General features: G+C 33.6%; 2 protein-coding genes across 2 annotated transcripts in view; one reads left to right on the top strand and one right to left on the bottom strand.

The window, feature by feature from the left end:
* LOC144845813 (L-threonine 3-dehydrogenase-like) overlaps nt 1-15,217 on the top strand; it is a 180,571-nt gene that overhangs the window by 121,227 nt on the left and 44,127 nt on the right. The window lies entirely within an intron of this gene.
* On the bottom strand, nt 1,210-11,375 carry LOC144845802 (uncharacterized). Its single transcript, XM_078703246.1, has 13 exons — nt 11,256-11,375; nt 10,290-10,716; nt 9,717-9,896; nt 9,104-9,177; nt 8,706-8,770; nt 8,297-8,357; nt 7,984-8,065; nt 5,835-5,891; nt 5,329-5,509; nt 4,811-4,877; nt 4,006-4,134; nt 3,284-3,388; nt 1,210-2,856 (listed from the first exon to the last, which is right to left on the bottom strand). Exons 2-13 carry the CDS (start codon nt 10,714-10,716, stop codon nt 2,662-2,664), a joined length of 1,623 nt encoding a protein of 540 aa, XP_078559372.1. The 5' UTR covers nt 11,256-11,375; the 3' UTR covers nt 1,210-2,661.

Genomic DNA, 15,217 nt, shown 5'->3' with positions numbered 1-15,217 from the left:
CATGTGTGGAGATACAGCACACTGAGAATCAGGCGAGAATCTGATCAAATAAAATTATAAATTATTATTAATCAAAACATCAAATTCTCACTATTTGTTCTGTCTTTTTTAATACATAAATTCTAGTACAGTATTAAAATATGGTCTTTTAAATAAAAAGCATTTAAATGAACAAGACCAGTGGTTGTATCACATGCTGATAATACATTTGCTGTGCTTTTGTAATATAATTAATACTGTACACTTATAAATTGATACAATATTTATGAGGATGGCAAGTGAACACGTGGGACTGCGAACACCTACAACCGTTGCTGTTCTCGTAAGTGGTATTGTGTTTATACCTGCAGTGCTGCGTTGATTGTCAAATTGCTTTGTGTTCATTCAATAGATTGAAAGCCAATTCACGTGTGAAACTTGTTGTTTGCACTGACTGCATTGCTATAAATAGGATACTAATACGAGAAGATTAAACATAAGGATTGTAATTCATTAATTATACTGTATGTTATCATGTATCAGTATCACAACTTGACTAATAGCTCTTATTATATGCTCAAACATAGTTACAGGTTTGCTGGCCAAACTGTTATGCAATGATTTTATAGAAACATTTGTATTTTACAATAATTATTTATAAAACTAGTTATTAAATAATAAATATAGTAGAATCTCTCCCTTGGGACACTCCTATTCAGAGGACACCCCTATTATCAAAGGGACAATTTTGTGTGAAATGAATGATGGAAAATATATGTTACAGCCAAGGGACACTTTTTGGAGTCGAGAAGGGGTCTCATTAATACCTGTAGGGGTTGTACTGCAGTGTTTCAACATTGTCCCCTTATTTGGGGTTGTACTATAGTGTTTCAACATCATTTAATTAGTGTTTTATTTCTATTATTTATTTTGTTTAACTGTATTACAATGGAAAAAAAGATATATATTTCCATTAACTAAAGTAATGTCTGTGTAATCAATCAATGGCACCACATTTCATAGAAACAATGGTTTAGCATTTGCGCATAGCAGCATCAGTCAATAGCATTCTAAAAATGGAGTTCCAATGAAAAATTCATCTCAGGGAAAGGTATATAGTTTACAATGAACCCGATCTAGTTCTGGAAAGAAGAAATAATTCTTTTTTTTTATATCAATTGCATTGTTATTTATTACAGCTGTCAACAGAACACAAAACATAACCAGAAACAAAAATTAATCTGAAATGGTTACCATTTTAATGGGAAAATTCATACAACATAAAAATTAGCTGAAAACAGTTTAGGAAACACACACACACATGAGATTTCAAAATCCTTTAAAAAAAATCCAGTTCATGATCAAATACAGTAATAACAAATAAAAAAAAAAACACATTTTTAACTCGACTAGTTTTTTTCCATTGAGTGAAAATCTTTTGTGCAAAAACCACAAAAAACGTATACTTGTATAATTACAATTTATTTTAGTGATTAGTTCAGTCATTTTATAATGCTTAAAATGTTAACATACTCTTATAATATATAACAATTTCTTGATTTAAACATATTGATGCCAGACTATTTAAAATGCATTTCAGATTTAACTTACGATTTTGTATACGCATGTGTAAAAACATAAGAGGGTTTTAACTATAAAGTGATGTAAATAATAACTTGTGCAAAAACGGAATCAGTTACAGTTGAGGGCAAATTCTGTCACCCACAATACACCACAATATTGTTTGATTGTGTACTATAATAAATAATAATAATAACAAATAATAAACTGCAGCAAAAACAGCACAGGTGCATGCCCACCACATATTCTGTGTTGTGGTAGCATCCGTAACTATGACAAATTCAGAAGTCAACCCCTTATTTATTATTACATAATGTAATCAACAGCCTATAATGCCAAATAATGTTTTAATACTGACAAAGATAGTAAACAACATGATTTTTTCAATTCAATGGAAATCTTTAAAGGCCTTGTGCATTTTGTGCAAGTTTTTAAGGCAGCATACTTCCAGCGAGTGTATTATAAAATTATAAAACATACAAATTTCCTACAGTACTAGTACTTCAATAGAAGTCCTTTGACACAAATTAATTTACGTGCAATATGACATGCTATGCACAAGTTATAAAGGGTAGTCTCCTATCTGGTCAGCATAAGATCTTTGCTATACAAGAAATTTAAATTGAGTGTGTATAAAATGTGTGCACCACACCCGACAGCTGACATGAATTTTGCACCAATAATGATTAAATTGATATGTTACAAGTACATTGATATTTGACAAGTATAGTGATGTCACAAGTACAGTGATGTCACAAGTACAGTGATGTCACAAGTACAGTGATGTCACAAGTACAGTGATGTCACAAGTACAGTGATGTCAAAAGTACAGTGATGTCAAAAGTACAGTGATGTCACAAGTACAGTGATGTCACAAAAACTACAGTGACGTCACAAAAACTACAGTGATGTCACAAAAACTACAGTGATGTCACAACAACTACAGTGATGTCACAAAAATGACCCTGATGTCATAATTACCCTGTTACCAGTACAATGATGTCACAACCACAATGACATAAGATGTAACATAAAGTCACAAGTAACAATGTCACAAGTAAAAATGTCCCAACAAGTAGAAATGTAACAAGTATAATGATGTCACAGCAAATCCATCTGAATATTAAAAGTATGATAAGCACGTCGTAGGGTCTTTGATCTGATTTCATCGGTCATCGTGATCTTAGGTACACTACCTTCCTCTAGCTCCAAAAGCTCAGCATTCATATTATAAAAGATTTTCTCTGCTCTCTTACTGCAAACGTTTCTTGTTTTCCCTATAGCAAATAGTATAGCCTGTAACAAATGAATTTTCAATTATTATAAATCGTTGGAAATTGATACTATTGATAGACCAACAATGAGCAAAATAATAACACTTAGACCCTTTCACATCACCTACATAGCAATACTCCAGAGTTTGTGTAAACCTCAGTTTTGCTAGGCGAAGTGAAAGTCAAATATTAAAGATAAGGCTGAAATAGCTCTAAACATAAAGCTCTGTGTACACTATCAAACTAGTTTGACAAAAAAAAAGTGTGATGTATGTATAGGGTATGCCCAAACATGGTAATGATATGACATCATCGAGACGTCCATATATGTGCACATCACATTTTTTTGTCGCATAAGGTTTGTAATCATCATTTGTAATCGAGGCCTGTTATCCAATTAAATGTTGTAATTGTGTTTAACCCTAGATTACCGAACAAACTCAAAATACCTCGGGTAGGCCAACGTTGAAAATATACGATAAGCCAACTTCTTCATCTGTTGAGTTACACTGTCCCTCTAAGATTGACTTTACAACAGCGTTTATATCATTCATCTGTAAGCAAATTGGAACAAATTAATATAAAAATATAATAAAATAAAATTTCCATGTATTAATTTCCCAATCCCACTAGCATTAATCTAAATGGCTACCAGATGTGTAGACGGTTACCTGAACCAGTACCAGTACAAAAGAGGAAGTCACATAATATAACATGGTCATTTTTTTCAATACTGATCACTATTTCTTGTTTGACTTTTTTTGGAAACATTATATTATATAAATCTTTCGATTCATGGAAGCAGCGGATTACTTAAATACACTTTTAAATTAGACCAGTTGCTGTGTAGTGTCATAAAATAAAAGCAAAAAATGATTATGAGTTGAAAAGAAAATGTCATTCATGAAAACATTCATGAAAATGCTGACTCTCTTATTATATTATTATATCTTTCAATTCATGTAAGCTGCGGGTTACTTAAATAAACTTTTACTTTAGAACAGTAACTATGTTATAAAGCAAACAATTATTATGAGTTGAAAAGATAGAAAATGTCATTCATTAAAATGCTTATTAAACTCGGCAGAAAATATTTTGAAAAGACATGAAAATGCAAAACCTAAAAAATTCTGTATGATCCAACATTATAATAACAACAACAGATCCTTACCACATCTTCTGAATATATAGGTAAAGCACCCATGTTATCCAACATACTTTTTGATGTTTTAGTCATATCATAAAATAACGTGTGCCTCTTAGACACAGTCTTCCCGGTACAAATATTAATTAAATGCTCCTGAAAAATTGGTAAAAGTAGAGAGAGGTGAATGTGGATAAAAATAAGAGTTCAAGTTCTGTTTATAGAATTAGAGAAAAGTGTACACAATATAATTATAATGAATGTACATAAAAAACTAGATGTCAAACTCCAACACAATCTAAAGCTCTGTCTACACTATCAAAGTTTATGTGACAACAAAAATGTGATGTGCCTATATAGTGCAGACATAGCTTTGAATCAAAAAGTGATTCACCATGGAGAGGGACCACACAGTATGGTTGCATCACATCAACCAATCAAATATGCCAGTTTGAAGTCACGCCCTCTACCCAGTCACCACGTTCTGTTGTGTATCAATGTGAGAAAAGATTTTTATACAATCCTTGTATGTGAAAATATAACATTTTTCAAGAATTAATTCCTTTTATTGTCAGTAACAATATAATTTTATAAAAACCATATTATTCTAGGTTATTATGTATATTGGTTGATCTCTTCAGTACCGGGCCAAACATTGCTTAACTTCAGTAATCGGATGAGAACCAGTGTTTCAACGTGGTAAGGCCATACTCCCGATACAGCTGCTATTTGTCTGACCAATTTGGCATAACTTTGCAGTCGCCTAAGTAACCATCTAGTTCTGTATGGCTATTATGCAATGTAATGGTCTCACCAAGTTCTTGTAACTTACCCTGATTTTCTTGCTTCTTTTTATGAATTTTGCTAATCGTAATTCCCTTTTCTCATATTCTATTTTCCTGGAAATGTATAAAATCATTTATAAGTTTATTTATTCATTGATTTACGTTAAAAAAATGCAAAATGTGGTGATGTTGCAAGTGGGAAAGGACATGTAGATGATGAAAATGTGATAAAAATTGATGAAAATATGAAATGACAAATGATATTATATGAAATGTTGTGATGACAATGGTGATTACTGAAATTGGTCTGAAAGGGGAACACAGATCTGTTTAAAGCTTTGTCTACACTATCAAACTTTATGTGACAAAATGTGATTGTCCATATATGGATATGATGATGTCACATCACTACCATATTTGGGTACATCACACTTTTTTGTAACATAAAGTTTGATAGTGCAGACAGAGCTTTATACTTTCTTTGTCTTTCCTTCACAGTTACCTCTTTTAAATATAGTATGATCTTATTTTAAGATTTTAAGATACTTTATTTACAGATACTTACAAATTGTCTTGTATTTTTAAAGCATTACCATCATCTACGACGACAACTTTTTCTTTAAGTTTTCGATCATCTGATGGTACAGTGGGCGGAATGCAGTTTTCATCCATTTTTGGAGGTCCGACAGTGGGTGACGGTAATGACTTTTCAAAATAGACAGCTTCATCTGTATCTGATTCTGCCGCTGGTGAACAAAAACAAATGGTATACTATAATAAAAAGGCGAGTCCTGTATCTATTTCTGAACGTAGGGTAATGAGCTGTTAGGAGCTCATTGTACTAAGCCTCAGTATTATGTGGTAAGATGGTTCCTTTCCACGCCGTCGTATCCTACTTAGTATTTTCAACCAGGTACTATTTACAGCTGAGTAGACTGGGAGTTGAACCCGGGTCTACACAACTCTAACCATGATAACCATTCACCAATCAACTACTAGTACATACAAAAAGCAGTTCACTGATTCGTCAACATTTAATTAATTAACAGCTTATCTATTTATTGTACTTACTTTCTTCTTTTTCACCTTCTTGAAAAAGCGACTTCTTGCTACTTTTTTTACGCAGTACTGTTTTTGAAAAAAGAAGTAAAAAGGTCAAAAGTAAAATATATGACTGTTAAAAAACCAAGCATATTTTACCTGAATATGGTGCTCTTTGCTTATGCAAATTAACTAAACTTGATAAACACAACATGTTATTATTTTATTTTAAATAACTGTTATTCGAATATAAGGATTGTTATTGCCTTATTTGGAGAAGGAAAACATTCTGAATATAGGGTTTTAACTTTAGTTCTACGACGGTGGAAAAGGAGGGTCCCATATTTATGTTATTCTGTTAAACTTTAGTCCCAGACCTCAAAACACCAGATTTGTGAATATAATTTATGATGCTTTAAAGGAAAGATATTTGCCTTTGAATACACAAAATAGAAAGTAATACCCCTTTCACACCAAAAGCAAAACTCCGGAGACACTCCGGAGTTGACGCCCCGCTGTTTGGTGTGAAAGGTAAAATCAAGCAACTCCGGAGTTTAAAACTGCGGGGTTGAACAGCTGAACATTCTCCGGAGAGCGAACTGCGGGGACACCCCAGTGTTTTGGTGTGAAAGGTACCAACATCAAACTCTGGAGTGTTTCGGGTCAAAAGGTCATCCTCACATGATCACTCATTGCTTTAGTTTTATTTTAAAGACCCCTTCCCTGCAATTTTGGACGTTTTTTGGAAAATAATACATATATATTACTTTAAAAACATTAAACCATGTCATTCCTTGTCTTAAATGTACGTTTTATGGTAAATTATGATAAAAAGTGAGAAACAATGCACTACCTAAGTAGCTCGCGGCGATCGACCTCTCGTGGACGGTCTTAGGCCTAGCCTAGTTAGGCTTAGTTTTGTAGGCCTAGCTGGTAAACATCGGTAACGTACGAACATCGTACGCTAGCTATATACCTAGCCTGACGTTGTATAGTTGCTGCATTAATTGTCTTTCTATTTTTGCCAGACTCCGTTGATACAAATTGGGGAAAACCCGGTATTTTTGCTGAAAAGTTGTCTTCCATTAGTTTTGGCCTCACGATCGATCGAAAAGTGGGCGAATTACAGGTGAAAAACAAAAATATCAATCCGCGCGCAATGCATTTTGGGATTTATAGCGGGCCGCTATAATTATTAGAATCGACTTATTTTTCACATTTTAACCGTTTAAAGACGAAAAAAGTTATCGCAATAGGCATATAGTATTATTTTTACATTAAATATAGTTTGTGATCTTAAATTAGATCTAAAAAACGTAGGGAAGGGGGCTTTAAAATATGTTAAATATTTGGACAAAATATATAATGGGTATAAAAAATAATAAGTGAGTGAGTGGCCGAGCGGTTAAGACAGTGGAACCGTAATTACGTAGCCATAACATCGGCACGGGTTCGAGGCTCACTCACTCCATGGTTCTGGTGGTAGAACGAGTCTTCTCGGATAAGGACTATAAACCGTAGGTCCAGTGTACACATCTAGCTTGTGTGCACTTTAAAGAACCTAGTACATCTTTCGAGACGAGTAGGGGGTTACCCCGGTGTACTAGTACATCACAGCCACTGATCATAACTGGGCCCTCTGGGAGACCAGTCTTTGACTGAAGAGGTTACCCAGTATAAATATATATTTCAATATTTCAATCAATCAAGTAGTACCAATAAAACATTATATTACTTCTGAGACTTTTGAAAGTAATTATTAAATTAAAAATATTAATTAAAATGATTCTAATGATCGTCGCTATGTAAACAAAATAGAGGGCGACATTTACAATTTCATTTTATAAACCCTGGTGTTGCTAGGTTGGTGTGAAAGGGGTATCTCCGGAGTTTCTCAACGTTTTGAATAGTCATAAACATTGGGGTGTCCCCGGAGTTTTGGTGTGAAAGGGGTATAAGAAGATAGACACTTATGTTATGTGTCTGCTTTTCAGAGACCGGTCTGTAAAGCTCTGTCTACACTATCAAACGTTATTTGACAACAAAATGTGATGTGCCCATATATGATGATGTCATATCACTACCATATTTGGGCATATTACTACCATATTTGGGCATATCACTACTATATTTGTGTATATCACTACCATATTTGGGCACTGTCTTAGATAATTCATACCTCGTTCCTCTTGGTAATCATTAGCCTTTTGAATAACTTGTTTATATTCTTCTTCATTTATTTCGCATTTCATTTTTTCTTCCTAGAAATATAAATAACAAGAGCAGTCAGAGAGTTACTACCTACGATAGGAGTAAAAAGAGAAAAAGGATCAAGAATCGTCATCAAGATCATTTTGCTCTCTCTACTTTCAGACATTCTCATTTAGTTGGGACCTCCGATACAGAAATCTTTACAAGTTAAAATTCAGCTGCTACAATGCTGGCTTATTATTTACATTCTGTACATCTACTTTATATAGTAGTTTACTCACATATTTACATCGATCAGGACAAGAAAATGGTTTCAGCATTTTAGCGTTTCTTAACGGAAAACTAAATAAAAAGAAATAAAATCAAGGTACAATATTAATATTAATAAAAACCATTTATTGCAAGTTAAAAAATGTAAAACACAGAGCAAAGCTAGGCCAGGGATGAAGGCCATAATTGAACCGCTATCCCAAGCAGAGCAGACTACTTATGACATGTTACACACATTAAGCTGTGTCTACACTATCAAACTAGTTTGACAAATAAAGTGTGATGTGCCCAAATATAGTAGTGATATGCCCAAATATGGTAGTGATATGACATCATCATGTCCATATACGGGCACATCACATTTTTTGTCATTATAAAGTTTGATAGTGTAGACAGAGCTTAAGATAGTAGAATTCTTACCTATCTTGATTATCATTTTTCATCATGAAAACAACTGAAGCTCTAGTACGCTTAATAGATCGCACCTATTAAGAGTCACCAATAAAAATATATTAATAATCTGAGCTAATAACTACCAATATTATTGAAATAAAAAATTATAAATGCCAATGAAATTTTCATTGATTGTAGTTAGTTTAAAATGTCTCAAAATTCAAGAAAAAAGTGGATAAAAACAATTTTTTTTTCTAAACAAGGATACAAAGGCTGTAAAATATCTAAAAATGTACAAATAATAAATGACAAAGACCAAAATAATATTCATTTTCAAAAACAGATAATAGGTTCTTCCGTCAAGGCTCACCCCCAACCCCCTTACCCTTAATATTACCCTACTACATTTTTATTATAACACTTACTATAGCCGGCCAATAAGGATGCCGTGGTGCTTTTGCCCACACCAAATCACCAACATTCAGCTGAGACCAGCATTCTAAAAATAAAGAATCATAAAAAAAAAATAATAATCACGGAATTAAATTGTATCAAAGCTGCAAAAAGCTCTCTATTTGTCAACATGATATTCACCCATTTTGCTTGGAAGGCTAGCCCTTTAACCTCCAACTTGCTACGAGTAGATACTGTAGAATACCCCTTTGGGACACCATCCTTCAGGGGACACTTCTTGTAAAATGAAATATATGTTTAAACATTGAATGCCTAACTCCCCTATTAAAGGTTCCAAAGGTGACCTTTTAATATGGGTTGTAGTATCTTATTATTACACTGAAACGGGGGTCACCACTTAAAGTTCAATGAACTTACTGTGACCTCAATCCACCTATATACACTGTGTACTTATGTTAAGTTTAAATTCATTTGAAGAGTGGAAACGAAAAAGATGTGTTTACATGCAGGTGTTTTGTTTTTTAAAAACTAATTAGATGGTCATTCTAGCTCAAATATACGTATGACACGGCAAAATGTTTTTTTAAACATTAAATTAAAGCAGAATCCACTGATATTACATACTTGAGGGTGTATTTTCAAAGCAATCGGGTAAGTCATCATCTGAATCATTGTCTTCCTCAAGGTCTGACACGTCTGGAGAGGGCGGTGCAACAATAACATTATTATTGTCCATATCATATTTCATTTCAGGAACACGTGGTACTGGTTTCATTGAACTCAAAACAGGAATTTCATTTTTCTCTGAAAAGAAAAATGTAACAGAAAATTTGAGTTTTATTATTTGGGTAAGTTTGTAATATGTTTGTGTTATAATACAGAATGGGGAAGGAATAGTCTAAATGGATAATGTTATAATTTACATATTCTTTTTTTCATTTTCATAGAAATAATTAACAGCTCCCATTGGCTCCAAAATGTAGTGTTAACGTCAAACAAAGTAGGCAAGAGATGAACAAAGGATCTCACAAACAAGCATTCCCAAACCCATGTGAATGAACTTTCAATGGAACAAAGGTAGTGTGAACGCATCTTTATGATTATTGAATTGTAGACTGATTATGTGATTATGAATTGCATTTTTTAAATATTAAAAATACTAATAAATAAAGTAAAAAGCATAATATAAATATTAACCTTTTTCTTGGTCCATAATAAACATTTTATTTTCAGAATGAACATTATTTTCTGATGATTTTCTTTTTCTGGGCGATGTTCTTCTTATTTGTTCAGATGTACTATTTTTTCTTGACTGTGATTTTTTATTTGATATTTGCTTATTTGAATTTTGAGAATTGTTTTTCATTAAGCAATATTCCTTCAGCTCACTGTCACTAGTAGACATGTCTTTCTCATCTCTATTTACTAAACATGGTTTCCAAGTTGGACACTTTTGACTCTGTTCTTCGTTAGTTAAATGTGTGTTGTTCTTTTTACAGTTTGTTAAAATGCTTGTATCACTATTTACAGCTTGAGTTAATTGTGACTTCGTTAGTTGTTTCCCTCTGGTAGATTTCTTTAGCCGCTTTTTCTTCCTGCCTCTCTGCGATTTTTTCTGCGGCATCTATAAATAGAAATTGATTTGATGAATTGCGAAGAATGGATGGAAAATAACAACTCACATCATCACCGGAGAAAAGATTACAATTCAACACATTACAAGTCACAGACATTGAATGTTATAATATTATATATATTCCCTTTTTTTTATTTATGTTTTCATAACTATGGATATTTTCACTTTCACAAAGGTTGAATTCTTTAAAATAGCGAGAGTGTAGAAAAATATTCAGTAATAACAAGGCAAGGGTTATGTGTTTTACCTCTAGAGAGCCTAGAATAGAACAGTCGACCCTTTTCTACTAGTTACTGAATTTAACTGCTACTACCTATTCTACTTACTGCTAGGCCTACCCACTCTCTCTATTTTCTGTGCCTACTGTAGCTAGGCCTAGGCTAGTCTGCACTCACTCTTCAGGCAGGTCAGGCTACCTACCTTCCTAGATAGGCTGCCTAGCCTTAATTGCTAGTTGCAGAGCTATGGAAATTGTTTATATTTATTACTTTTCTGACAATATAATACAACAATAAATTATTTCATACCGTGTTCAAATTTGCTAGGCCTAGGCTAGTCTAGGAAAGAGATTTTTTATTGTCAACAACAGCCACAAAAATCCGTCGTGTGTTGTGACCTCCTTTCTTTTCTCCTTTCCTTGCAGCACGCCACCTATTTGTGAAGTGATGCTCGACAATTTATAACTTGCATAATGGCATTTCTGGTCACATCATATTGGCCGGTTAACAACTGTCGCTAATTTATTCATTCTATCATTCAATCTTTTATTTCAAAATCTTTAGTCCATAGAAAATAACATTACGTATAAATTAACAAAAATAAACTAAAACAATAAGGCGAACTCTCATCTCAGGATGGTATTACTTATACATTATCTATTATCGTTGAGACCAAACAATTTTCACTTTAATTTTCACAAATCAATCAGGCCATATATCGATTTTTTATTCATAAAAAGAAGGAATTCTATTCACTAAAATGTCGAGGCCTTTGCAAGAACATTCTTAACCCATTATAGTTATTGTAGCATACCCGAAGAGACTCAGGCAGGGTAACATGACTGAGTTGTACCAACCACGATGCAGCACAATACACATAATACATTAATACAACCATGAAGGCTGAAATGTAATATTAATTATAAATGACAATAAATAATAAAGTATAGGCTACTTCTTGCTTCTATATATAAAATAAGATATTATGTTGCTTTTAGTCAGCGTTACTTTAGTTCGTCGTTTGTCTTTAACATAAAGTATAGGCCTAACAGGTTTCAGATGCTAGCTATAAACGGTCCTCCCAACTATCGATAAACCAATTTTCGTCGATATATACATACATTTTTTTTGGGGAGGTAATGAGGGGATGGATTCTCGTCTTTGTGAAGATTCCCCAAAACACGGCGCTATAAAATAAAGTTCCGAAAACGATATCTCAAATTAATCAGTTACATATTTCGTTTTTAACGTCACGCGGATGAACTCAAAGAACGACAGTGACGTCATAGTTTCCTCCATCTTATATATTATTATCAGTAGAGCAGCGCATAAACTCTAAGAACAGTTCATCAATATCCCTATCACCGATAGAGTTCTGACTCATTTTCCTGTTCTGAACTTCTGTACCAGGCAGTACCGTTTTGGTGAATCATTAGCTATTTAAGAACCAAATTATTATTTTTTTTTTCATATTGGTATAGTCTAAGTATAAAACCCGACAGCGTGCCAAGTTAGCACGTGTATTTGGCATCCACGTCCAATTCTGCACGTGGATTTATTCAGCTATAAATTGACACGATAATAAGCAACCTTTGGCAAAGATATTTGTATTAAAATTCTTATAAATAACTCTTAAATTAGGTTTCTAATACCGGATGATTACTGCTATACATAAGTACGCTATATACAAGTACGCGCAACGCAAAGCATTTGACGAATCACAAACGAAGGTACGGATGATCCGTTGCTTGTGATTGGTCAAATTACTTTATCTTCTATAGTATTATACAGCTCATTATCATTTCTTTTCTCATATCTATTGCTTTGTAATATTTATGAATACGTTTTCTAGGCAATAATAAAGCTTGGTTCCTATTTGGAGTTGGGTAGCCGAGTGGTTAGGACACTTTACTGTTATACAGAGAGACCCGGGTTCAACTCCCAGTCCACTCAGCTGTAAATGAGTACCTGGTTGAAAATACTAGGATGGAAAGGAACTGGCCACCCTACCACATAATGCCGAGGGTTAGTACAATGAGCTCCTAACAGCTCATTCCCCTACGTTCAGAATGAACACGGGACTCACCTCCTCCTATTTGGACGTTATAAGCACGCCATACAGTAGTAGTTTGACCAATCAATAACAAGCGATGGATCATCCGAAGTCACTGATTGGTTATGGTGGATTAATGAACGTTTTTTTGTGACGTTTTTGTACCGGGATCGGTAGTCTGTCTGTCATCAAACATGTTGGTACTTTTGGACCAGCGACACCTAGAATGATTCAATAACCATCTAAAGCCTAACAAGCGTATGTCTCTATTTATTACTAACTATGCCATCATCACATAAGATAATCCTCAAATTTGTATTGCATCACCATGAGTAGTTAGTTATCGATACTCCAATGACGTCATAACAAATGTTTCGGATGTTGTATACCACCAGTCATGTTAGTGATTCATGATTTTGGAGATTTGGATTAAATGATATTGGAGATTAATAATGTGTAATATTCTATAGCGAATAAAAAGGCGAAGTTCTACCTAAAGGTCGGCGCCCAACAAAAAGTATTTGACTAGTATAGCTAACAAATGAAATAAGCAAATGATAACTATGCAAACACAAGAAAATTCTGATAATCCTGTATTAAAAAATGGAGTAGGCCTAAAATAATAATGAAATGGCCCCTCACACATCAGACATTTTTAGAACACTCAGCACAAACAATATTAATATGAAAAGACAAGAAATTTACGAGGATTTCTTAAAATGAAAGAATATACAATATATATGACAGTTCTGACCTTCTAAAAGTTTATATTCTTAACTTAATAATAACAGGAGTTCTTTTACGAAGTACATTCAACGTGGACATTTATAACAGATGTAAACTGTCATAAAATAATGTTTAATACATTTGAAACATTCCATAATATTCACGCTTGTTAAGTTTTGTTAGTAAACACAAGCTTTTATTTAGAGTGAAGTACAGGCATGAGATGATCAAATTTGTTAGAATAAAATATAAACTTATAGAAACACCAAACAGTATTTAAACAACAATTAAACTTGATACTTAATTAGGGATCTACATATAGTAAGTTAATTGCTTCAAGAATGAATGAAGAAAAAACTAATAAACTTCAGTTATACAAATGCGTTTTCAACGACTGTTTACTATACTACTACGTGAATGAACTTCTTTCTTATTTATAGACACTTATCTATTTCCACATAAGAGGACATCTTTAATTTACTTATTTGACCTATATGTAGTACTTCCGCGTACATTTGCTATCATGAAAAAACATATTCTCTCTGTCTGAAAATATACATCAACACGTTAATCAATCGTTAAATGTTATCGATCTTTAACATTTTTATTTTTAACCCTTGTTCCTGACAATATCATGAATGAAGTACAGCCCAGGGACTTTGTCTCACGAGTTGTACATTTTTTTCTTATCAAACGCAGGGATAGTATGCCTGCAGGAACCGTTTCTGTACCTTACCGTAGCAGTCTAAATCGTTCGATGACGTTTATGTCCAGCGTCAAAAAACGCAATACAGGAAAGATACTAAAAGGAATACTCTTTCAGACACCCCCTTACTTAAGGAACACGTCATATCGGGGAACAACTATTTTACAATTCATCTCATTATGCCTAATTCTAAGAATTCGTAGAATTTTCCACAAGCTTTTGAGTGTATTGTTTTATAAGGGGAAGATTTTCTGAACCGTGAAACTTATTTTTTATGTGTGACGTGTTCAAGAGCATAGGGGGTTCTTCATTTTAACCCAGCCAGTACATGAGTGATAAAACCTTCATACAAAACACTAATTAGTCAATGCACAATATTGACAGGAAATTAAATCAATTAAACCTCCCCTCATCACCACGTGTCAGTAGCCCACGTGCTTATTATAAACAGGGTTGTGTCTTCGAATACAAAGGCCCAGGAATATGTATCTTCACAATTCCAATTAAATTGAATATACATTTATTTACTCTGTTAAATGATTAGCCTATGCCTTTTTTCAAATATATATTTTTACAGCTCACTATGTCGGTCGGTTGGTCGGTCGGTCGGTCGGTCGGTCGGTTGGTCGGTCGGTCGGTTGGTCGGTCGGTCGGTTGGTCGGTAAACACTACCTTGAGCACGCGATTGCAGCCATATATATGGCCTTGTTTAACAGGGGTTTCTACATTTATAAGCTGTGTTTCTGAGATTCCCCTTTTCCATTCTTTTATGCTATTATGCTTAGT

Source organism: Antedon bifida, chromosome 6, assembly GCF_963402885.1.
Source record: "Antedon bifida chromosome 6, ecAntBifi1.1, whole genome shotgun sequence".
Classification (NCBI taxonomy): Eukaryota; Metazoa; Echinodermata; class Crinoidea; order Comatulida; family Antedonidae; genus Antedon; species Antedon bifida.
This window is presented reverse-complemented; position numbering and strand designations above follow the sequence as displayed.